At 41.8% G+C, this 25,285-nt stretch overlaps 1 protein-coding gene across 2 annotated transcripts in view; it reads right to left on the bottom strand.

Moving 5' to 3' along the window:
* Window positions 1-25,285, bottom strand: part of SMC5 (structural maintenance of chromosomes 5) — a 166,249-nt gene that overhangs the window by 29,460 nt on the left and 111,504 nt on the right. For both annotated transcript variants that reach the window (XM_056523070.1, XM_056523071.1), the window contains 2 exons: window positions 8,447-8,542; window positions 8,003-8,107 (listed from right to left, as the gene is read on the bottom strand). In XM_056523070.1, the coding sequence (XP_056379045.1) occupies window positions 8,003-8,107; window positions 8,447-8,542 (201 nt within the window). The remainder of the gene's footprint in view (window positions 1-8,002; window positions 8,108-8,446; window positions 8,543-25,285) is intronic.

The following is a 25,285-nucleotide window of genomic DNA, read 5'->3' as shown; positions in this document are numbered from 1 at the left end:
TACGATGGTAATTTGTTCCAAATCAACAATCGTTCGTTGAAACCATCGTATGTCGAGGGATCCATGCAATGATAAGTATTGGAAGTTATACTCACCTGTCCCCGCCTCTCCGGACCGTTACCGCTGTCCTGGATGTCGCCCTCCATCACTGTCGCTGCGTCCCCAGGGTGTCCCCACCGCTCCGGACCGTCACTGCTGCCCGGGATCGTTGCTCTTTATTGCCGTCATCATGTCACTGCGCACTGCAGCTCCTATTGGATGACGGGACCGCGTGTGCTGCGACGTGATGACTACGAAGGAGAGCGACAGCCATGCAGGTGATACTTAAGAGGACTGTACGGAACATCGGGGACAGGTGAGTGACCATCACAGGACTACACGGGGCACCTTAAACGGCTATCTGGCAGCAGCTGAAGCAGTCAGCGCTGCCGGATAACCGTTTAAGCGATGGCCCCATCATACAAAAGCATCGTATGTTGGGGCCATCGTAGGTCGGAGGGTCAATGTATATGTAACTTTTTGACCACTTTTTTTTTATTTCTTCTCGGATGGACTATGGTGTTTTTTTTTTTTACTTATATGCCGTTCACCATACAGGATCACTAACATTATATTTTAATAGTTCTGACATTACCACACACAGAGATACCAAAATATGTTGAACATTGTTATTAATTCTTTCCCTCTTTGGCGATTTTTCATTTTTGAAATTTAGTTTTTTCCTCCTCACCTTCTAAAAATCATAACAGTTTTAATTTTCCACCTAAAAATCCATATGAGGGTTTGTTCTTTGCACCAAATATTTTACTTTGTTATAACATTAATAATTTCACTACAAAATCTCAGACGAAACCAATAAAAAATTATTTGTGGGGCAAAATTTAAAAGAATAAAAAAAAGCCATTTTGTAATTTTTAGCTGCTACCGTTTCTACACAGTGCATTTTTCGGTAAAAATTGCACCTTATATTTATTCTGTAGGTCCATACGGTCGCAAAGATTGCCAATTTATATAGGTTTGATTTTATTTTACTACAAAAAAAAAAATTATAACTACATGCACAAAAATTAAGAAGTTGAAATATGTCCTCTTCTGGCCTCTATAACTTTTTTATTTTTCCGTATAAGGAGCGTCATGGCACTAATTTTTGCGCCGTGATCTGAAGTTTTTATCGGTACCATTTTTGTTTTGATCGGACGTTTTGATCACTTTTTATAATTTTTTTATGGCATAAAAAGTGACCAAAAATATGGTATTTTGGACTTTGGAATTTTTTTACTTGTACGCCATTGACCATGCGGTTTAATTTACTATATATTTTTATAATTCTGATATTTATGCATGCAGCGATATCACATATATTTTTATTTACACAGTTTTTGTTTTTTATAAATATGAAAAGTGGGGGGGGGGTGTTAAAACTTTTATTAGGGAAGGGGTTAAATCTCATTTATTAACACTTTATTTCTATAACTATAACATTGCACACACTGATTTCCTACACTGATCACTGCCATGCAATTTCACAGCTGCGGTCCCGAACAGCACCACTGAGCTAACCGGCAATTTTTACTTTCAGTTTAGACGCAGCGATCAAAAATCAAGTTTGATCGCCGCATCTAAAGGGTTAATGCTGGACATCCACAGATGAGTTTGAGGGCTTGTTTTTTGTGCGACCAGTTGTCCTTTGTAATGACATCACTCATTACTTTAATGACATCATTTTTACCAAAAAGAAATACTATTTGTGTGACGAAATTGAAAAGAAAACCGCATCTTTGCTCATTTTGGAAGGTTTTGTTTTTACGCTGTACTATATATAGATACACACACACACACACACACACACACACTCAATGGCCCTGATTTACTATTGTTGGGTTGTGTGCCAGATTCTGTCGCCATGCGCCAGAAATTCTGTCTGTCCAGAATTTGCGCCAGAATAAAAAAAAAACAAAAAAACTACTAACTGTCCATTTTACTGAGAAAACCTGAAAGGGGGGGGGGGGGTTTTGGTCGTCTAGGAAAGTGGGCGTGGCCGCAGAAAAGGCGCGTGGCCCCAAAGTTTTCACAAAAAACCAACATATTTGCTAAGGTTTCCACAGAAAATGTAGTGGATTTGTGCTGAGGAAAACCCTACAGATCAGAGCAGGTGTAAAAAAAGCAAAATGTAGGGAAACCTTAGTAAATACCGTAGAAAAAAAATTGGAGGGAATTAAAACCAACAAAGAAAAGTACACAACAATCTTAGTAAATCAGGGCCAATGGGGGAGATTTATCAAAACCTGTTCAGAGTAAAAGTTGCTGAGTTGCCCATAGTAACCAATCCAATTCAAAGGCCTTTTTCAAAAATGAAAGAAGTAATCTGATTGGTTGCTATGGGCAACTCAGCAACTTTTTCTCTGGACAGGTTTTGATAAATCTCCCATCAAGTGTGTGTTTATGTGTGTATACTCCAGCATCACTTCCAAACGGCTGAAGACATTTCGATAAAACTTGGAACACGTTACTTATAGGTCAACTACAAACCAAGGAGATATAAAGAGTACCGTAACCCTTACACCCCCCCCCCCCCCCCCTATTTGCGAGGGTCGGGGTATATGTTTTAAGTCCCATGCAAGTTTATGGGAAATGTATGTTCCAGCATAACATCCATATGGCTGGAGATATTTTGATGAAACTTCGTACTCGTTACTTTTATGTCAAATAAAAATTACATGATAGTTAAATTAACCCTAACCTACCCCCTTAAGGATATGTTTTTTGTCTTAAGTCCCATGCAAGTACACTGCTAAAAAAAATAAAGGGAACACTAAGATAACACATCCTAGATCTGAATGAATGAACTAATCATATGAAATACTTTTGTCTTTACATAGTTGAATGTGCTGACAACAAAATCACACAAAAATTATAACTGGAAATCAAATTTATCAACCCATGGAGGTCTGGATATGGAGTTACACTCAAAATCAAAGTGAAAAACCACACTACAGGCTGATCCAACTTTGATGTGATGTCCTTAAAACAAGTCAAAATGAGGCTCAGTTGGACAGTCTGTGGTGCAACGTGGCGTTGGTGGATGGAGTGAGACATGATGTCCAAAATGTGCTCAATGGGATTCAGGTCTGGGGAATGGGCAGGCCAGTCCATAGCATCAATGCCTTCCTCTTGCAGGAACTGCTGACACACTCAGCATTGTCTAGCATGAGGGTATGTTCACACTACGGAATTTCCGCGGAATTACGCGGTGTGAACTTAACATTAGTGTGAATGGGTCTCTGCGAGACCCGTTCACACTGCGGAATTTCAGCGGCGGACAATTCCGCCGCTGAAATTGTTCCACGCAAAGAAAGAACATGTTCATTCTTTGCGCGGAAATCCGCGAGTATTGCATAGCCATCAATGGTGACGGCGCAGTGCCGCGCGGTCCTACCGCCGCCGTCGGCTGCCAGGCTGAATCTCCGCTCGCGGAATTCTGCGAGCGGAGATTCCGTTCACACTCCGTAGTGTGAACATACCCTTAGGAGGAACCCAGGGCCAACCGCACCAGCAAATGGTTTCACAAGGGATCTTAGGATCTCATCTCAGTACCTAATGGCAGTCAGGCAACCTCTGGCAAGCACATGGAGGGCTGTGCGGCCCCCCAAAAGAAATACCACCCGACACCATTACTGACCAACCGCCAAATCGGTCATGCTGGAGGATGTTGCAGACGGCAGAACGTTCTCCATGGCGACTCCAGATTCTGTCACATCTGTCACATGTGCCCAGTGTAAACCTGCTTTCATCTGTGAAGAGCACAGGGTGCCAGTGGCGAATTTGGTGCCTCTGGCAAATGCCAAACGTTCTGCACGGTGTTGGGCTGTAAGCTCAACCCCCACCTGTGGGGGTTGGGCCCTCATACCACCCTTGTGGAGTCTGTTTCTGACCGTTTGAGTGGACACATGCACATTTGTGGCCTGCTGGAGGTCATTTTGCAGTGCTCTGGCAGTGCTCCTCCTTGCACAAAGGCGGAGGTAGCGGTCCTGCTGCTGGGTTGTTGCTCTCCTACGGCCTCCTCCACGTCTCCTGATGTACTGGCCTGTTTCCTGGTAGCGCCTCCATGCTCTGGACACTACGCTCACAGACACAGCAAACCTTCTTGCCACAGCTCGCATTGATCTGCCATCCTGGATGAGCTGCACTACCTGAGCCACTCGTGTGGGTTGTAGACTCTGTCTCATGCTACCAATAGAGTGAAAGCATCGCCAGCATTCAAAAGTGACCAAAACATCAGCCAGAAAGCATAGGAACTGAGAAGTGGTCTGTGGTTACCACCTGCAGAGCCACTCTTTTATTGGGGGTGTCTTGCTAATTGCCTATAATTTCCAAATTCTGTCTGTTCCATTTGCACAACATCATGTGAAATTGATTGTCAATCAGTGTTGCTTATTGAGTGGACAGTGTGATTTCACAGGAATGTGATTGACTTGGAGTATTTAAGTGTTCCCTTTATTTTTTGAGCAGTGTATATAGGACTTCCAGTACCTTACTTCAAGCTCTGCTCTGCATCTCATGGTAAGTACGTCAGTCCTGCCACACCCCTCCTGCATGCCACACTCCATCTCGCAAAGCCATACCCACAATTGTCATGTTGCTGGTGTGTGGCAAAAAAGAATGTTACTATTGGCAACAGGATTTCTCATGACTAAAACTCAACAAGTGGTGTCAGTAACGAATAATTTTTCCCATTAAAACTTACATTTCTTGTGAGACTGATCATGTTATATATTGCATATCTTGCCTGGAATGCAAGAAGCAGTATATAGGGTCAACGGTACGCAGACTGAAGCAGAGAATCTCAGAGCACATTATAGGTGCGCGTGTGGAGGGCAGTATTCACACACGAGCACTGTCAGGTGCGTCCCGCCATTTCAGGGACGTACATGACGGTAAAGTCACACAAATGAAAGTAACACCAATAGAGCATGTTACTAAATCCCTGAGAGGTGGGGACAGAACACTTAAGTTACGCACTAGAGAAGTGTATTGGATCATGAAGATGGCCACACAGGCACCTGATGGACTTAACCAAAGGTCAGATATAATGTTATTTTATTAATTGTGGTTGCATTTGCAGTTTCATCCAGGTTATGCCATTCCATACTCATGTGTATTTTTATGGTTCTTCAATTTGTGACATTATATGCCGGCTAGGTGTGAGTCTAGAGTTAATTTCAGGAATGATACAGGAAGTGATGTGCACAAGAGGGAGGAGTTCTATACTATACTCGGCATCAAGTATGTGTTTTAAGCAGACCTTGAAAAAGGTTACATAGCCGAAACGTGTCGGTCTTGGTTCTTATCCATTTGTAGATATGAGCAAACTTACAGTAATTCGATTCGTCACGAACTTCTCGGCTCGGCAGTTGCTGACTTTAGCCTGCATAAATTAGTTCAGCTTTCAGGTGCTCCGGTGGGCTGGAGACTCTCTCCTAGGACTGTATCCACCTTTTCCAGTTCACCGGAGCACCTGAAAGCTGAACTCTATGCAGGCTAAAGTCAGCAAACGCCGAGTCGCGAAGTTCGTGACAAATCGAATTACTGGTAGTTGGCTCATCTCTATCCATTTGTGTAATTCTGATGCTTTTAATAAGGAAGAAATAAAAGTTCGTGTTTTACACATTTTTGTGCCTGGAAGTGCTGAGGGACAACCGCTCTCAGTGAGCAGTCTTTTCTACATTAAAATATAAAGTTTGTGATTCCGCACGGTAAATGGCGTAAACCACATGTTCACTCTGGGTCTGATGACTGCCAATCAGGGGGCCGGAGTATCGTGACGTCAAGGCTCCGCCCCGTGTGATGTCACACTCCGCCCCCTCAATACAAGCCTATGGGAGGGGGCGTGATGTCACAATACTCCAGTCCCGTGATCGGCAGTCATCAAACCCGAAGCGAACATGCTCCGGGGGCTGATGGTAACGGGGTGCTGTGTGAAAGATCATGGGGATCCCCAGCGGCGGGACCCCCGGGATCAGGCATCTTATCCCCTATCCTTTGGATAGGGGATAAGATGTCTTAGCACCGGAGTACCCCTTTAAAGAGAAACTGACAGCTAGTTCAGCCGCACTAAACCCAGTATACTGGGTTATAGTATGAGTGAACAGCTGTAAAATGAGGGGTCACTTACTGAAGTCCATTGGTTTGGCACCCGGCTTGATTTTTCTAATTCTTCACTCTCACGTCACTAGTCTCTCACTTCCTAGTGATGAAAGAGTGAAGAATTTGAATAACCAAGTTGGGGAGTGAATACAGATGAGGCAGGCGAGCTCGGCCAACCGGCTGCCCGACCTCCAATGTGCACTGGAGCGCATTAGGATTAAAACTATTTACAACCAAAACTCTGAACAACAAATTACAGTAAGTGACCCCTGATTTTACAGCTATTCACCCGCGATATAACCCAGTATACTGGGTTTAGTGTGGGTGAACTAGCTGTCAGTTTCTCTTTAATAGCAGGCAAAAGCATGTCCACCATTAGCAGAAAGCAGCCGGGACCTGTTGTCTATAAAGGGAACACAGCTCCTGCATTCACTTCATAAATCCTACGCTGCCACAGGGCACAAATTTACTCCATGGTGAGGATGTCCCCACAGCTCCCTGTCTAGGGACATCTGGTTACCTGCTTGCTCATTTCTTCCGAGCAGGTAGGTTCTACTCTGTCTTCTTGTTCTGAAAGCAGGGAGAATAGACAAGCAGCAGGGGGGACTGGAGTTCCCTGAAACAAAATCTCTAAATGGGTTTTCTTAAAAAGGATACTTCTCACCTTTGAGCAGGATGGTTAAAGTGTAGCTCCCACCATCCATTTTTTCTTTCTTTCTGTCCCTGCCTATTGCCCATCTCTCCCTAACCCCCTCCCTCCCTTTACATTTTTTTTTTTACTATATTAAAATCCCTTTTTGTCTGCCTGGTAGCGTGCTCACTACCAGGCAGACTTCCCCAGCAGGCACCACGTCACTGATGCCTGCTGGAGCCGGCACTTCCGCCCTTAGCTCACTATACAGGGTGCCTCCAGCTGTTTCACCACTACAACTCCCAGCTTGCCCTAACATCTACTGGCTGTCAGGGCATTCTGGGAGTTGTAGTGGTGAAAAAGCTGGAGGCACCCTGTGGTGAAAACAATAACTTTATTAGCGCAGCAGTGCTACTTCGGGAGCATTAGCACCGGCGGCGGCGGCGCTCTCCCGAACCCCGCTCCCCACCCCCATACCTCTAGTGCTGAGCGGCGGCACTCCCCCGAACCCCGCTTCCCCCACCCCATTCCTCCAGTGAGGAAGACTTACCAGAGGATCAATAAGCTGCCTCCGAACAGGGTAACGGCCTCCGAACAGGGTAACGGCCTCCGGACAGGGTAAGAGGGGGGGGGGGGGGGGGGCGGGGCCGCGCGCAAGGCCAGTGGAGCTGGCCAATGCGCGCAGCCCCAGCTATCAGCGTGCTCGCTCTCGCCTGTCTGATTGACAGGCGCGAGCGAGCACCGCAGTGACTGGATTTCGACTCATTTGCCAGGCTGAAATGAGTCGAAATCCAGTAGTGACGTCACTGCAGAATGCATTCGGCCACTAGGAGGGCGACCCCTAGTGGCCGAATTTAAAAGTGATTTTAAACTTGTTTAAAATCACTTTTTTTAATTAAAGTATATTAGAGATATGTTGTAGTACTTCAGTACTACAACATATCAATTTTTAGATTTCATGACAGTGCCCATTTAATGAATGTCTGATTGGTGGGGGTCTGACTGTTAGGAACCTGACAAATAAAGATAATAGGGGTCCTATTTTCACCTGACAAACGTCAGAGAACCGTGTTGGTGCTCCACGACCAATTCAGCATGAGATATTTAGTTTTTTAATGGGATCAATTCATTTGACTAAAAGTGAACATACCACCCATTGTATGCTTACTCATCCTTACATTTCTCAGGCAAAACTGTCAATGGTAAAAAAAAATATTTTTGAAATACCTGTAATATGTTTTGCCTAAAAGTATCCAACTCCATTTTCTTTTTGTGAAGCTCCTCTGTCAAATCTTCTATTTCTCTTGTTCGTCTGGTGTAGTCCTCTACAACCTGACAATGCAAATATAGAACAATACCTTAAAGAACAAGACCTCTAGATACATTTCCAAACACTTTGCTTACTCCTATTCTCTGGTGTGCCATTAGAAGCAAATGCAAGATAAAATGACACATGGCAACACAAACAAATGACAGTTGCCAGATTAAGCACAGTATTTTTTGGTGAAAGGGAACAGTATGTTCTGTTCTTTCTTAAAGACTCTACTTAAAATTCTAATAGATTCAAATTCTGGCATTTCAAACATATTGTTCCTGCTGCCTAGCTTATTATTACGGAGCTTTAATACAGCGTGGGAGGGTAAGTACTATCAGAAAAACTAGACAACATACAGAAGAATTTAAGCCTGTGAAGCAAGAGGCTCTGGACCGTTCTTCATTTAGCACAGCATCTATTTCTTCCAGTGTATCGGGAAGGGCCTGAAAGGCCTAAAATAAAAGAGAAAAAAAGGAAAAATACTTAACAACACGCACAAAAATCATCAGTACATTTGCAGTCTTCAAATTATAACACTACAAGCAGTGAGAACAATGTGATACTATGTTCCAAAGAAACTGAAGAAATAAGTACATTCAAAAACATGCTGTCAGAGTCTACTGAGAGAATAACACAAAGTTCACTGAAGGCATATGGGAAATGAACGGAGTGAACATTAAAATTCACAGCTGCATAACAAGTTGGGCTTCCCACAAATAACTAATCACTATTGAAACTGCAATGGAAATGCGTAGAGCAAAGCATTTTTGGCAGCATGTCCTGCATACACATTTACATGCTAAAATATTAACATTTCCTTTTGTGGTTTAGTGATTCAAGATGGCAGACATGAGCTTTACATGTATTTACAGCCCCCCCCCCCCCCCCCAAGCATTGCCAGCATGTTCAGAGCTGCATTTCCTTCGCTGTTTTGCTCTGTCATATAGCAGAACAATGAAAATGAAAGCTGATTCGTCACATGGACAACAATTGCTCACAGTAGAGCCCATTGACTATAAATGTTGGGTTTCTATCACAGCATCTGACATGTTAACAAGCTAATAGTGCTAAATACTGTGCTATTAAATGTGCTAGTGTTTTTTTGTTTAAAGAATCTGTGCCAGTGGCTTGTAACAAAACTAATGTGAACAGAGCCTTAAACTGGGAGTTACATCTTGAAAATGATCAATAAAAATAAAGTCTTCGTTTTGTATAAGGACTTGTTCACACTGGTGCTCTCCATTCACACTGGTGCTCTCTAGGGTGCTCTCCATTAACCCCTTAATGACCAATTTTCACCTTAAGGACCAGGCCAATTTTATTTTTGCGTTTTCGTTTTTTCCTCCTCGCCTTCTAAAATCCATAACTCTTTTATATTTCCATCTACAGACCCATATAAGGGCTTTTTTTTTGCGTGACCAATTGTACTTTGTAATGAAACCTCTCATTTTACCATAAAATGTACGGCGAACCCAAAAAAAAAATTTTTAGGGAGGAAATTTAAATGAAAACCAAAATTTTGCACATTTTGGAGAGTTTTGTTTTCAAACTGTACAATTTACTGTAAAAATGACATGTGTTCTTTATTCTGTGGGTCAATACAATTAAAATGATACCCATGGATAGATACTTTTATGTTTTTGTACCGCTTAAAAAAAATCTAAAACTTTTTGTACAGAATCAGTAATCTAAAATCGCCCTATTTTGACCACCTATAACTTTTTCATTTTTCCGTATAAAGGGCAGTATGGGGGCTCATTTTTTGCGCCGTCATCTGTACTTTTTTTTTTTTTTAGATACCACATTTGCATATATAAAACTTTTAGATAATTTTTTATTAATTTTTTTTTCAATAAAATGTGACAAATAAGCAGCATTTTTGGACTTAAATTTTTTACATTTACGCCATTCACCGTACGGGATCATTAACATTATATTTTGATAGTTTGGACATTTACGCACGCGGCGATACCAAATATGTTTATTTTTTAAAAAAAGTTTACGCTTTTTGGGGGTAAAATGGGAAAAACTGACAATTTTTATTTTTATTGGGGGAGGGGATTTTTCACTTTTGTTACTTTTTATTTTTACATTTTGCAACTTTTTTTTTTTTTTTTTTTTTTAACACTTTTTATGTCCCAGTAGGGGACTATCTATAGCAATCGTTTGATTGCTAATACTGTGCAGTGCTATGCATAGGACACAGCACTGCTCAGTATTATCGGTGATCTTCTGCTCTGGTCTGCTCGATCTCAGACCAGAGCAGAAGACCTCGGGAGACGGCCGGAGCCTGGTGAGGGGACCTCCGGCTGTCATGCTGGATGATCGGATCCCCACGGCAGCACTGCGGGCGATCCGATCATCCAATCAAAGTGCTGCAATGCCGCAGATGCCGTGATCTGTATTGATCACAGCATCGGAGGGGTTAATGGCGGACATCCGCGGGATCGCGGATGTCGGCCATTACGGGCTGCTAGCAGCCGGAACCTGCCGTGTATGATGCGAGCACCCTTCCGTTGCTCGCGGTCATACACAGGACGTAAATGTACATCCTTGTGCGGGAATTCCCGCCAAACCAGGACGTACATTTACGTCCGTGGTCGTTAAGGAGTTAAAGACATCAGAGCAAAATCATTAATGAAAACAATAGTCCTTAAAACAAACCTAGCCTCCATTGGCACGGGTTAAAGTACAATTGTTTGTAATGGAATGGCCCCTTTGGATAGTGCTAGTCACAGGGTAGGGTCAGAAGTCTTTTAGGTGAGTAAACAGGATACAATGTTATTAATCTTTTTTTTGTCTAGTGAACATAAAATAAGAAGCAACTGTAAAACCTAAAACACTGCTTTGATTTTAAGCATCCTTCTCATATGTATATGCTTGTGTAGAGAGAGTCAGAGAGAGAGAGAGAGAGAGAGAGAGAGACAGAGACAGAGAGAGAGACAGAGAGAGATAGAGAGAGAGACAGAGCACTGACAGGCTGACCCCCCCACCCCTTCAGCCAGGCTGGCAGCACTCATATGTTTATTTAACAAAGACAACCTCAGGATAAGATGCTGAGCATGTGCACTAAACTTCTTTGGTCAACAATGGCAACGTCTGTTCTGAGTGGAACCTGTCCTGCAGCTCACTTTTTGGGCCTTGGAAATCATCTTATAGCCAAGGCCATATTTGTGTACAGCAACAATTTTTTTTTCATTTTCTGATCTTCAGAAACTTCTTTGCCATGAGGTGCCATGGCAAAGAAATTACTCCCCTTAAGACCTTGTAACACTAAGAAAGGGTTCACATCTTCATTACTAACTCCAATGGACAGATATGATTTCTAAAGCTTAAATCAGCTGAAATCACATCTGTGCACAGATAGGCATGGGCGCATTAACTTCTATGGGGTAGTGTCAGCTAATGACTACAATCAGGTTATTTTCTGATCATAACTGTGCATCAGAGGCAGGAATCCTGATGTGAACCCAGCCTAACAAGTCACATGAAAATGGCTAATGGGCCCATTTTGAACATTTCCAGTCAGGGGTGTACTCACTTTTGTTGCCAATTCCGGGTCATACGGGTCTATGGTGACCCGGAATATAAGGGGGATCGCGGTTGTCTAAGACACCCACGATCCCCCTGTAGCGATAGGAGTTAGGTGCCAGAGGTGCCACCCCTCCTATCTCTGCTATTGGTGGTCTAGACGCGACCACCAATAGCAGATCAGGGGCGGGGGGGTTTACTTTTACTTTCGTTTTCCCCATTCTGCCCACCCACAATAGGCGGGGCAGAACGGGGAAACGACGGGGACCAAACGACGAAGATCAACTTACCCGTCGGTGGAAGCTGCGGGACGGGATCGGCGGCGGTGATCGGCGATGTCGTGCGGCAGAAGAGGACGGCTCCCTGGATTCGACGGAAGCCGGTAAGTTGCCTAGCAACACCTAGAGGGCTACAGTCTGAGACTGTAGAGCTCCAGATGTTGCAAAACTACAACTCCCAGCATGACCAGACAGCTGCTGGGCATGCTGGGATTTGCAGTTTTGTAACAGCTGGAGGTATACAGTTTAGAGACCACTGCACAGTGATCTCTATACTGTAGCACTCTAGATCTTGCAAAACTACAACTCCTAGCATGCCCACATAGATGTTTGCTGTCTGTGCATGCTGAGATTTGTAGTTTTGCAATATCTGGAGGTCCACAGTTTGGAGATCACAGTGCAGTGGTCTATTTGTAGCCCTCCAGATGTTGCAAAACTGCAAATCCCAGCATGCCGAAACAGCTGTCTCGGCATGCTGGGAAAAGTAGTTGCGTACCTCTAGGGTACATTCACACGAACAGGTTTACAGTAATTTTCCTGCTTCAAGTATGAGCTGCAGCAAATCTTTCGCTGCAGCGCAAATTTCTAGCGGGAAGCTCACTGTAAACCTGCGCCCGTGTGAATGTACCCTAAAAACAGTACACTACACTAACACATAATAAAGGGTAAAACGCTACATAAACACCCCCTTATACTGTCCAAAACGGAGCCTCCAGCTGTTGCAAAACAACAACTCCCAGCATTTCCGGACAGCCACTGACTGTCCAGGCATGCTGGGAGTTTAGCAACAGCTGAAGACACCCTGTTTGGGAATCACTGGCGTAGAATACTCCTATGTCCACCCCTATGCAATCCCTAATTAAGTCCTCAAATGCGTATGGCGCTCTCTCACTTCAGAGCCCTGTCGTATTTCAAGGAAATAGTTTAGGGCCACATATGGGGTATCTCTGTACTCGTGAGAAATTGCGTTACAAATTTCGAGGGGCTTTTTCTCCTTTTACCCCTTATGAAAAGGAAAAGTTGGGGGCTACACCAGCCTGTCAGTGTAAAAAAATTAAAAATTTTACACTAACATGCTGGTGTTGTCCTTTACTTTTTATTTTCACAAGTGTAAAAAGGAAAAAAAGACCGGAAATACGGTCTTTTTTACCGAAATACCCCATATGTAAGCGTAAAATGCTCTGCGGGCGCATAACAAGGCTCAAGAGTGAGAGCGCACTATGTACATTTGAGGCCTAAATTGGTGATTTGCACAGGGGTGGCTGATTTTACAGCGGTTCTGACAAACGCAAAAAAATAAATACCACGCTTGACCCCATTTTGGAAACTACACCCCTCACGGAAAGTAACAAGGGGTATAGTGAGCCTTAACACCCACAGGTGTTTGACGAATTTTCATTAAAGTTGGATGGAAAAAAATAAAAAATAATTCACAAAAATGCTGGTGTTACCCAAAATTTTTCATTTTCACAAGGAAAAATAGGAAAAAAAGCCCCCCCAAATTTGTAACCCCATTTTTTCTGAGTAAGAAAATACCCCATATGTCGATGTAAAGTGCTCTGCTGGCGCACTATAATGCTCAGAAAAGAAGGAGCACCATTGGGATTTTGAAGATAAAATTTGTCCGGAATTGAAGGCTACGTGTGTTTACAAAGCCCCCATAGAGCCAGAACAATGGACCCCCCCCCCCCCCACATATGACCCCATTTTGGAAACTACACCCCTCACGTAATAAGGGGTACAGTGAGCATTTACGCTCCACAGGTGTCTGACAGATTTCTGGAACAGTGGTCCGTGAAAATGAAAAATTTTGCACAGCCCACTGTTCCAAAGATCTGTCAAATGCCAGTGGGGTGTAAATACTCACTGCACCCCTTATTAAATTCTGTGAGGGCTGTAGTTTTCAAAATGGGGTCACGTGGGGGGGTCCACTGTTCTGGCACCACGGGGGGGCTTTGTAAACGCACATGGCCCCCGACTTCTATTCCAACCAAATTCTGTCTTCAAAAGCTCAATAGCGCTCCTTCTCTTCTGAGCATTGTAGTGCGCCAGCAGAGCACTTGACATCCACACATTGGGTATTTCCATACTCAGAAGAAATGGGGTTACAAATTTTGGGGGTCATTTTCTCCTATTACCCCTTGTAAAAATATAAAATGTGGGGGAAAACCAGCATTTTAGTGAAATTTTTTTTCCATTTACGCATCCGACTTTAGCAAAAAGTCGTCAAACTCCTGTGAGGTTTTAAGGCTCACTGTACCCCTTGTTGTATTCCTTGAGGGGTGTAGTTTCTAAAATAGTATGCCATGTGTTTTTTTTTGCTGTTCTGGCACCATAGGGGCTTCCTAAATGCGAGATGCCCTCCAAAAACCATTTCTGCAAAATTCGCTTTTCAAAAGCCAAATGTGACTCCTTCTCTTCTGAGCATTGTAGTGCGCCAGCAGAGCACTTGACGTCCGCACTTGGGGTAGTTCCATACTCAGAAGAGATGGGGTTACAAATTTTGGGGGGCATTTTGTCCTATTATCCCTTGTAAAAATTAAAAATTTGGGGGAAAAATAGCATTTTAGTGGAAAAAAATAAATAAATCATTTACACATCCAACTTTAACAAAAAGTCGTGAAGCACCTGTGGGGTGTTAAGGCTCACTGGACCCCTTGTTACGTGCCTTGAGGGGTTTAGTTTCCAAAATAGTATGCCATGTTTTTTTTTTTTGCTGTTCTGGCACAATAGGGGCTTCCTAAATGCGACATGCCCCACAAAAACCATTTCAGAAAAACTCACTCTCCAAAATCTCATTGTCGCTCCTTCCCTTCAGAGCCCTCTACTGCGCCCGCCGTACACTTGACATACACATATGAGGTATTTCCTTACTCGAGAGAAATTGGGCTACATATTTTAGGAAGATTTCTCTCCTTTTACCCCTTGTAAAAATTCAATAACTGGGTCTACAAGAACAGCCAGTGTAAAAAATGAAGATTTTGAATTTTCTCCTTCAATTTGCTGCTATTCCTGTGAAACACCTAAAGGGTTAACAAACCTTTTGAATGTCATTTTGAATACTTTGGGGGGGGGGGGGCAGTTTTTATAATGGGGTCATTTGTGGGGGACTTTAATATGAAAGCCCTTCAAATCCACTTCAAAACAGAACTGGTCCCTGAAAAATTTAGATTTTGAAAATTTTTTGAAAAATTGGAAAATTGCTGCTGAACTTTGAAGCCCTCTGATCTCTTCCAAAAGTAAAAACATGTCAATGTTATGATGCAATCATAAAGTAGACATGTTGTATACGTGAATCAATATATAATTTATTTGGAATATTCATTTTCCTTATAAGCAGAGAGCTTCAAAGTAAAAAAAAAAATGCAAAATTTTAAATTTTTTCATCAAATTTTGGAGGTTTTAACCAAGAAACGATGCAAGTATCGACAAAATTTTACCACTAACATAAAGTAGAATATGTCATGAAAAAACAATCTCGGAATCAGAATGAAAGGTAAAAGCATCACAGAGTTATTAATGCTTGAAGTGACAGTGGTCAGATGTGCAAAAAATGGCTGGGTCCTTAACCCCTTAAGGACCGGGGTTTTTTCCGTTTTTGCATTTTCGTTTTTTGCACCTTGCCTTTAAAAAATCATAACTCTTTAAATTTTGCACCTAAAAATCCATATGATGGCTTATTTTTTGCGCCACCAATTCTACTTTGTAATGACGTCAGTCATTGTGCCCAAAAATCTACAGTGAAACGGAAAAAAAAATCATTGTGAGACAAAATTGAAAAAAAAAAACGCCATTTTGTAACTTTTGGGGGCTTCCGTTTCTACGTAGTAAATTTTTCGGTAAAAATGACACCTTATCTTTATTCTGTAGGTCCATACGATTAAAATGATACCCTACTTATACAGGTTTGAATTTGTCGCACTTCTGGAAAAAATCATAACTTCATGCAGAAAAATGTATACGTTTAAAATTGTCATCTTCTGACCCCAATAACTTTTTTATTTTTCCGTGTTTGGGGCGGTATGAGGGCTCATTTTTTGCGCCGTGATCTGAAGTTTTTAACGGTAACATTTTTGCATTGATAGGACTTATTGATCGCTTTTTATTCATTTTTTCATGATATAAAAAGTGACCAAAAATGCACTATTTTGGACTTTGGAATTTTTTTGTGCGCACGCCATTGACCGTGCGGTTTAATTAACGATATTTTTTTATAATTCGGACATTTCCGCACGCGGCAATACCATATATGTTTATTTTTATTTACACTGTGTTTTTTTTTATGGGAAAAGGGGGGTGATTCAAACTTTTAATAGGGAAGGGGTTAAATGATGTTTATCCACTTTTTTTTAAACTTTTTTTTTGCAGTGTTATAGGTCCCATAGGGACCTATAACACTGCACACACTGATCTTTATCATTGATCACTGGTTTCTCATAAGAAACCAGTGATCGATGATTCTGCCGCATGACTGCTCATGCCTGGATCTCAGGCACTGAGCAGTCATTCGGCGATCGGACAGCGAGGAGGCAGGTAGGGGCCCTCCCGCTGTCCTGTCAGCTGTTCGGGATGCCGCGATTTCACCGCGGCTATCCCGAACAGCCCACTGAGCTAGCCGGCATGCTTTCGGTTTCACTTTAGACGTGGCGTTCAACTTTGAACGCCGCGTCTAAAGGGTTAATAGCGCGCGGCACAGCGATCAATGCCGCGCGCTATTAGCCACGGGTCCCGGCCGTTGTTAGAGTCCGGGCCCGACCCGCTATGACGCGGGGCCACGCCGTGGCCCCGCGTTATAGATCGGGAGTGGACACATGACGTTCCAGTACGTCATGTGTCCTTAAGGGGTTGAAGGGGTATTCCAGGAAAAAACATTTTTTTTCATATATCAACTGGCTCCAGAAAGTTAAACAGATTTGTCAATTACTTCTATTAAAAAATCGTAATCCTTTCAGTACTTATGAGCTTCTGAAGTTAAGGTTGTTCTTTTCTGTCTAAGTGCTCTCTGATGACACGTGTCTCGGGAACCGCCCAGTTTAGAAGAGGTTTGCTATGGGGATTTGCTTCTAAACTGGGCGATTCCCAAGACATGTGTCATCAGAGAGCACTTAGACAGAAAAGAACAACCTTAACTTCAGAAGCTCATAAGTACTGAAAGGATAAAAAAAAATTAATAGTAGTCATTTACAAATATGTTTAACTTTCTGGAGCCAGTTGATATATAAAAAAAGTTTTTTCCTGGATAACCCCTTTAATGGCTGTATGTTGAGTTATTTTGAGGGGAAAGCAACATTAAACACTGTTATACAGACTGTGTGTACACTCATTACTTTACATTGTAGCAGAGTGTAATGTCTTCAGTGTTGTCACATGAAAAGATATAATAAAACATTTACAAAAATGTCAAGGTTGGACTCCCTTACGTGAGTTACTGTAAGTTTGATTAGTCCCCAGTAGTTTCAGTACTGGTGGTTTGTAAGGCGTACCTCATATACATACCCTCAGTCCGGCGCCCAGTCCCCCTGAACATCAGCTTCTATCTTTGCTGAATTGCACATTGGAGGCAGGCCTGCTGGCTGAATTTTAATATTCACGGTCTCTGGTCACCTGAGCGCTATGTAGGCACAAGCGCTCACGTGACCAGCGACCATGAATATTCAAATTCAGCCGGCAGGCCCATCTACAGCGTGCAATTCACAGAAGATATGGACTGAGGGTATGTATAGGTATGAGTCAGAGACCCCGCATCTGTATCTTGTTCACCCACATTATAACTCGGTATATTGGGTTTAGTGCGGGTGAATAGGATGAGCGTTTTCCTTTTAAACTACCATATTACAAAAGGTCTTTAATTTTCATGACTAACAAATATACAAACCACCATATTACAAAAGGTCTTTAATTTTCATCAGTAACAATATTAAAAGCTTTTGGATCTGACAGTGCCCATTTCATTTTGAGGTCCAATAATGTTTAGTAGGGATGCTAATATCCACAGAGGATTTTCATTATAAGGGTTATCCAGTGGAATTAGTTAATTTACTATTGTCCCCAGCCTGCCTACAAAAATAATAAACACTTCATCTCACCTTCCGACGCCAAATTGAAGCTCCAGTATTGGTGCACCCTGTCCACAGCCGGTGACACAGCTTTCCTCTGAGCTGCAAAGCACAGCATCTACAGCCGTGAAAACTGACAGCACCACCCGCCAATCACTGGCTGAGGTGGGACACCGCTACGATCAGTGGAGGGGTGCCAGTGATTGGCGGTGTAGTGTCTACAGCTCCTGCCAGCTTCACTGAAGTAGACTTTCAATGGAGACCAGCCGTAGCTGGCGCGCCTGGAGCTACGGGGGGGGGGAGAAGCAGAAGGGGAGTTGAAGTGTTTATTATTTTTGTAGGCAGGCTGAGGACAATAGTAAAGTTAACTCATTTCACTGGATAACTCCTTTACTAGTCTTTACATATAAAATACATCAGCACTAGATGTTTTATTATTTGTGTGATTCTGTTTTAGCATAGCAAACTAACTCTGTGTTGCCAACAGTTTTCTTTCACTACTATTTTGATAAAGCACCTGTGATATTATTGCCTTAAAAAGCCTGTTTTCTGCCAAGTTCATTTTAATAAGAGCTGCATATTCCATTGCATTCTGGGAATAATTACAACATATACATCTTCAAATAAGGTACTGGAATTTATTAGTCACCTGAAAAGCAATGTAATATTTTTCCTGACACTAGGAAATAAAAACTACATTAGATTTTACATTGAAATTACTAATGCACATACAGTACATTCTTCCTTTTTCCTATAGATCATAGGGGGAGCTTTATGAAAACCTGTCCAGAGGAAAAGTTGCTGAGTTGCCCATAGCAACCAGATTGCTGCTTCTTTTTTCAGAGACCTTTTGAAAAAAATGAAAGAAGCGATCTGATTGGTTGCTACGGGCAACTCAGCAACTTCTCCTCTGGACAGGTTTTGATAAATCTCCCCCATAGTCTTTATTGGTTTTGACCGATAGGCTGAACTGATAAATTGTAGGAAACCATGAATCAAAGTTTTACAGCTCTCCGCAGGATTGGCTATGTAAGCTATGTACGTTATGTGTTTGCTGCATCCAAATGTAAATAAGAGTACATTAGAACATTGTAGAACCTTATTTATACAATGAATAAGAACTATGTACATTAAGGGTGTATTCTAACATACAGTATCCTTCCCATATTTTATGTGCAGAATTTAAAGCTGCAGATTTGAAGCTGTGATCAGTGATTTAGTTTACGCTGAACTCTGCAACTTTAAAATTCTGCGCATTAAATATTTGCTGGATACTGTACATGTGAACACACCTTAAACTGGAAAGCCTTTTTTAAAAAGGCACTTACAACAATGTGGTTTTCCTTGAAGGAGCACTTACATCTTATACAGTGACGCACATACCTAGGATATACTTTACAGTCAGACCTGCAGTGCTGATTCAGTGCTGATGCCCTTACACAGCCACCCAGCTATACAGGAGAACTATAGCACATCCCTATTCAAATGACTGGCGCTTGCTGCTGTTCCCAGCACAACCAGGTGGCCAGTGGTACCACTGTGCGGGGAAATACAGTAAAGCGGCCACAGTGCTGAAACAGGTCAACAGGAACTCCATCTAGAACAGAGTAACTGCACTAATAAAAAAAATTGTGCAAAGCTGTCCATTGTGTTTTAAGATACTTTGACCCCAACTTATCAAAGTGTTAGCATATTCTAACAAAATACCATCACTATATGCAATAGGAATACATCTTCATTGGTAATCTCTATAGCAAATGTGATCAATTTTAGACAGGCACCAGAATTAGGTGCGTAAAACTGATAGTTTGTTCTGAGTAAGGTAAAAGAAAAAAAATGGTTTATTATTTTTTCATCTCTAAGATGGGTGCACTTTGAGTTAGGCTATATGCACACTACTATTAGATGCTCAGATTAGAGCCCAGAAATCCTATCGCCCGATGCCCGGGACATGTAGTTCTGGGCGTCGGGCAGGTGAATTTTTCATTGATGGGCAAGCAGGGCCGGACCGACTTCCCCCTTTATTTTTATAATGCCGGTGTGAGGTGCAGGAGCGGACGCAGACTTGTATGGGATAAAAGTCTGCACCTCACACCGATGCTCAGGGTGTATGGAGCGGGCTCAAGCGCGCTCCATACCCGGCGCCACCCCGGCTGATTTCAGTAGCTGGGGGGCCTCCGCTAATAGCCCGGCATGCGGCGATCATCGCAGCCGGCTATTACCCCATCCCTGGTGGTCTAGTTGGGTGGATCGCCCTCCCGCAGCACGATCACGGGGGTGGGGGTGTGTTGTTTGGGGGGTGGATTTATGGGGGGGTTGGGGATGTAGGGGGTGATCCACTTTGGAGGTAGTTGGAGGGCTTACCTCTGCATTCATGGCTGCCCCCGTGGATCTGCATTTGATTGAGCCTGTCTTGAGCAGGCTCAACCAAGTGAACACAGATCAATGGAGTTCAATAGAACTGCATTGATCTGTATAAGGAATCGAATGATTCTTCCTAATAAAGTGTATAACATTTTTTTTTTTTTTAATTAATAAAAATTTTAAAAACCAAAAGAAGATTGGGAGGAAATTTTCTCCTCGCATATGCTGGTGTCCCCGGCAGCCAATAACAAATTGATCCAATTGAATATTATTCACTACAGCTATATTACCCCCCTTAGACTACATAGAATGGGTCGTTCTGACTCTGATGCTTGTCATCACTGTGGTGCTGCTAGGGCAGATTTCTGGTACCTTATCTGGGCCTGTCCTTCAATTATGTTATTTTGGCATGAAGTTCTTCAACTTCTCGCTACCCTTGTTCAGCCTTCCCTATCTGCTGATCCCCTGACTTGCCTATTTGGCGTTATGGATGAGGAGATATGGACACATCACGATGGACATATTTCTTTTTTCGACCGTACTAACTATGTAACTATGTAACACTCTTTTGCGGGAAACCCTGTTCATGGCCAGTAAAGCCATTGCTCAAGTGGATGGACCCCAGCCCTCCTACTTTATCTCAGTGGAAGGCCCTTGTTAATGCAATAATACCTTTCTCTCATATAGTATACAAGAATAGGAAATGTCCGGGTAAATTCCTTTCTGTGTGGCGTGCTGTGTGGGGTGTATGGTGCTCCTCTCCGTTAACTCAATGTTCATATTCTATGTCTCCCCCGCGGGCTCTAAAATTGCTTCCCATGTATCAGGAATGGTTGCTTCATGGTGCTTTATCTGTCGTCTATGTTAATGCATGGGTCAGTTTCTTTCTCATAAAACACGGTAGTGTCTCCTTAACTCGCTGTATTGCTCAGTGTTAGTATTTTAGGCGACTGTTATTGTTTACCTAAGTTTTGTGCTTTTTCTACTGTCTTTGATATGCACTATACGAACTTATGTGATGCAAGATATGTTATTTTGTCGTTTACATTCTGTTCAACTGCACTCAACCTCAAGTGCCTTGATACGTTGTGCTCTATTGACAGTTTTGTTCACTTTAACGGGCCTCATGGCTGATCTTTGTTTACTTTTCAATTAAACGAAAACCCATCACCCCCCTTTCCCACTTTCCATATAAAAATATGTAAACATAATAAAACAAACATATTTGGTATTGGTGCATGCGAAATTGACCGAAATTCTATCACAAGTGCTGGATGCGGATGCTTGTGTATCTTTGCCCAATCTGCTGCTTCACTATACGTACGTTTCTCTGTACTATCGTACTATGTAAAAGAACCACTTGTAAAATAAATAAATAATAGTGAGCGCTGAGAGGGACTTCTCAGCACTCACTATTATTTATATTAAAATATAACATATATCCCGTACGGTCAATGGCGTTAACGTAAAAAAAAGAATATAATGGAGAAACAGGCTTCACTCACTCAGGAGCATGAGATCCTCAGCACTTCAGGACACCAGCATGTGTAAAATACAAAAGCTTTATTTCTTTCTTCAATATAAAAACATGATAGGGATACAAAATGTGGTAAAAACAGACCAACGCATTTAGGCAAACAAAAGCTTTTTTCAAGGTCCTCACTTTGGAGAAAATATTCAGTCGAATAAATATACACCTTGTAACAGAAACCCCTCCCCATTAGCACATCCCTTCCCAATTTGGAACTTGCCGTAACCCGTCATTTGCTGACTTGTAATGAACACTGCCACTGTCAACAGAACTTCATAGGCGTCTTAGTATACTAAAAGGCTGGTTACTTGCAGTAATACATTGCCCATAGCAAACTTTGAACACATAAAAAATTATGAAGAATATAAAACCCACTTGACGTAACCCTTCATATGCTGACTTGTAGTAAACACTACCATTGTTAACAGAACTTCCTAGATGTCTTAGTTTACTGAACAGCTAGTTACTTGTAAGAGTACATTGCCCATAGCAACCTTTGAATACATATTGAACCAACTTGCCGTAACCCTTCATTTGCTGACTAGTAATGAGTACTACCAATGGTAACAAAACTACATAGACGTCTTAATATACTGAACAACTGGTTACTAGCAGAAGTACGTTGTCCATGGCAACCTTTGAATGCATGTTAAACCAACTTGCCGTGACCCTTCATTTGCTAACTGTATAATAGACACTACCAATGGTAACAAAACTTCATAGACGTTTTAATATGCTGGTAGGTAATTACTTGCAGGAGTACGTTGCCCATAGCAACCTAGGACCCAAAAAAACCACCTAGCAAGAACCAAACTAATCACATCCATATAGACCACCACTGAAAACATTGTCTTATTTAACAAAAGAGAAAAACAAAAAGGAGTATATGACCCAGTAAAACAACATTGTATCAGATCTATAATTCATCCCCTCCAGTGCTGTGAACACTACCCACTGACCGTGCGCCCGCAACATGTTCTGAGATTCTATGTTTCAACTTACGGGTTGTGGACCCAATATACTGTTTTCTGCATTCCATACATGAAATGCAGTAAAGCACATGGTCAGCTTCGCATGATATATAAGTTTTAATAGGATAAATACAGTTGTTAGTATCAGAAATGACATGTCTTGATTTCGTCATATACCGGCATAATGGACAGCGAGACCTTTCACATGGGATACTACCATTGTATGTTAACCAATTTTTGCCCTGATTTGTGTTTAAGGGATTTCTCACAAAATGGATGGGTGAAATTCTATTGCCAATGGTAGTGTTTCTCTTGGCAACACAGCGCCAGCCAGATTTTAATATTTCACACAACTGTGAATCTTGTCTCAGAATAGATAAATTATTGTGTACAATATTTTTAATCTGTGTGAATTGATTAGAAAATACAGTGGAAAAGACCACTGGATTTTTTGACGAACCCTCTGCATGGATTTGTGATGTTGAGTGCCTAGTCTTGCCCCCCACATATAGGTATTCTGATCTGGATTTTGATCTGGCAATGGCCTCTGCTCTAGAAATTGTACTATGGTGATAACCCCTATTCAGAAGTCTCTCTTTAATAATACTGCACTCCTGATCAAACAATTGTACGTTAGAACAGGCACGTCATGCCCTGATGAATTCTCCAACAGGGAGGTCCTGAATGGTATGATGTTCGTGACTACTGTTAGCATGTAATAAAGAATTACCTGATGTGGGTTTCCTATGTAATTCCGAATCTAACTTGTTCGTTTTCTTATCTACAAAGAAATGTGTATCAAAAAAAAAACATATCATATTTACTGTATCTCAAAGTGAACTGTAAATTATCATGGTTAGTATTATTATATCTTATTTTTCATTTTTGGAGGGGAATCGCAAGGGCCCTGTGTTACCCCCTTCAGCTCACATCTACCCTTTTTTGTATTTTATCTAATTTCTTCATTAAATTCATATATATATTTTTTTCTCTATGGTCTAATCTCTCTTTTTTGTTCACCTCTATTATCTGATTCCTTCCTCTTTCTATTTCCCCTCTCCCTTCTCCTCTCACCCCCCCCCCCCTCACTAGATCACTTGAGGACTGTCACCTTATTTTTTCACACTTCATGTTTTTAGCCAAGCACCTTGGGTATTAGGTGCTATACAGTTATCATCAGTTATCTCATTTCCTACCTAATCGAGCTGCACAATCCCCCTGTCTATGAAGTTCTGTTACCAATGGTAGTGTTTACTACAAGTCAGCAAATGAAGGGTTACGTCAAGTGGGTTTTATATTTTTCATATGTATTCAATGGTTGCTATGGGCAACATATTCCTGCAAGTAACCAGCCGTTTAACATACTTAGACATCTATGAAGTTCTGTTGCCAGTGGCAGTGTACAAGTCAGCAAATGAAGGGTTACGACAAATTCCAAATTGGGAAGGGATGTGTTAATGGGGAGGGGTTTCTGTTACAAGGTGTATATTTATTCGACTGAATATTTTCTACCAGTGAGGACCTTGAAAAAGGCTTTTGTTTGCCGAAATGTGTCGGTCTGTTTTTACCACTATTTGTACCCCTATCATGTTTTTATATTGAAGAAAGAAATAAAGCTTTTGTATTTTACACATGCTGGTGTCCAGAAGTGCTGAGGATCCCATGCTCCTGAGTGAGTGAAGCCTGTTTCTCTGACTACCTTGTTTGCGGCAGCAACGCCCTGACAGCACCTGGACCAGTGGGGGATCGCGATTTTGTTCCTGGGAGTAGGTGAGCAAACTTTTTTTTTTTTTTTTTTTTTAAGTGTTCAAAAAGTCCAATCAATCAATACCGAAATGGCACCAATACAAACAGCAGATTAGGGCCCCCCCCCCCCCCAAAATAAAAATAAAATAAAAATGTATTAGTGAAACAAGACGAAAACGAAACAAATTTGGTATTGGTGTAATCAGGCTGACCTAAAGTATCAAATTAACATATAACTTTGACCACAAGGTGAATGGCGAAAAAAAAAGAAAACCTGCAAATTTGCATTTTATTTCCAATTTCACACAAATAATATATTTTTTTGTTTCAGAGCATAAGTCTTATGGGGAAAACCGTTTCCTCTAACCAAAAATTGGGGGCATCTATAGTACACAGTGTTGGCCAAATTAATAGAAATGTTAAAAAATAAAATTAAAATAAAAAAGAACTTACATATTTGCTTATCAAATACGTACTTGCTTATCAAAACACTGAATGATGCTCTTGTAACTGAAACCTGAACATCAAGAATAATCTGCATGAATAACCAAAAATACACCGATTTTTTAAAATCATTTATTGCTAACCAAATCAAAGAACTTGCGCTGAGTTCAGCTGACAGACATCGTACTAAAATCGACCTTACTAGAAATTTTTGAACCATGAAGATCTTTTAGAAAAATGTAAGTGTTAGCATACTTTCATGGTGTTACAGTAT

This window comes from Hyla sarda, chromosome 1 (assembly GCF_029499605.1).
Source record: "Hyla sarda isolate aHylSar1 chromosome 1, aHylSar1.hap1, whole genome shotgun sequence".
In the NCBI taxonomy this organism is placed as follows: domain Eukaryota; kingdom Metazoa; phylum Chordata; class Amphibia; order Anura; family Hylidae; genus Hyla; species Hyla sarda.
The sequence above is the reverse complement of the archived record's forward strand: the minus strand, read 5'-3'. Positions and strand labels throughout refer to the sequence as shown.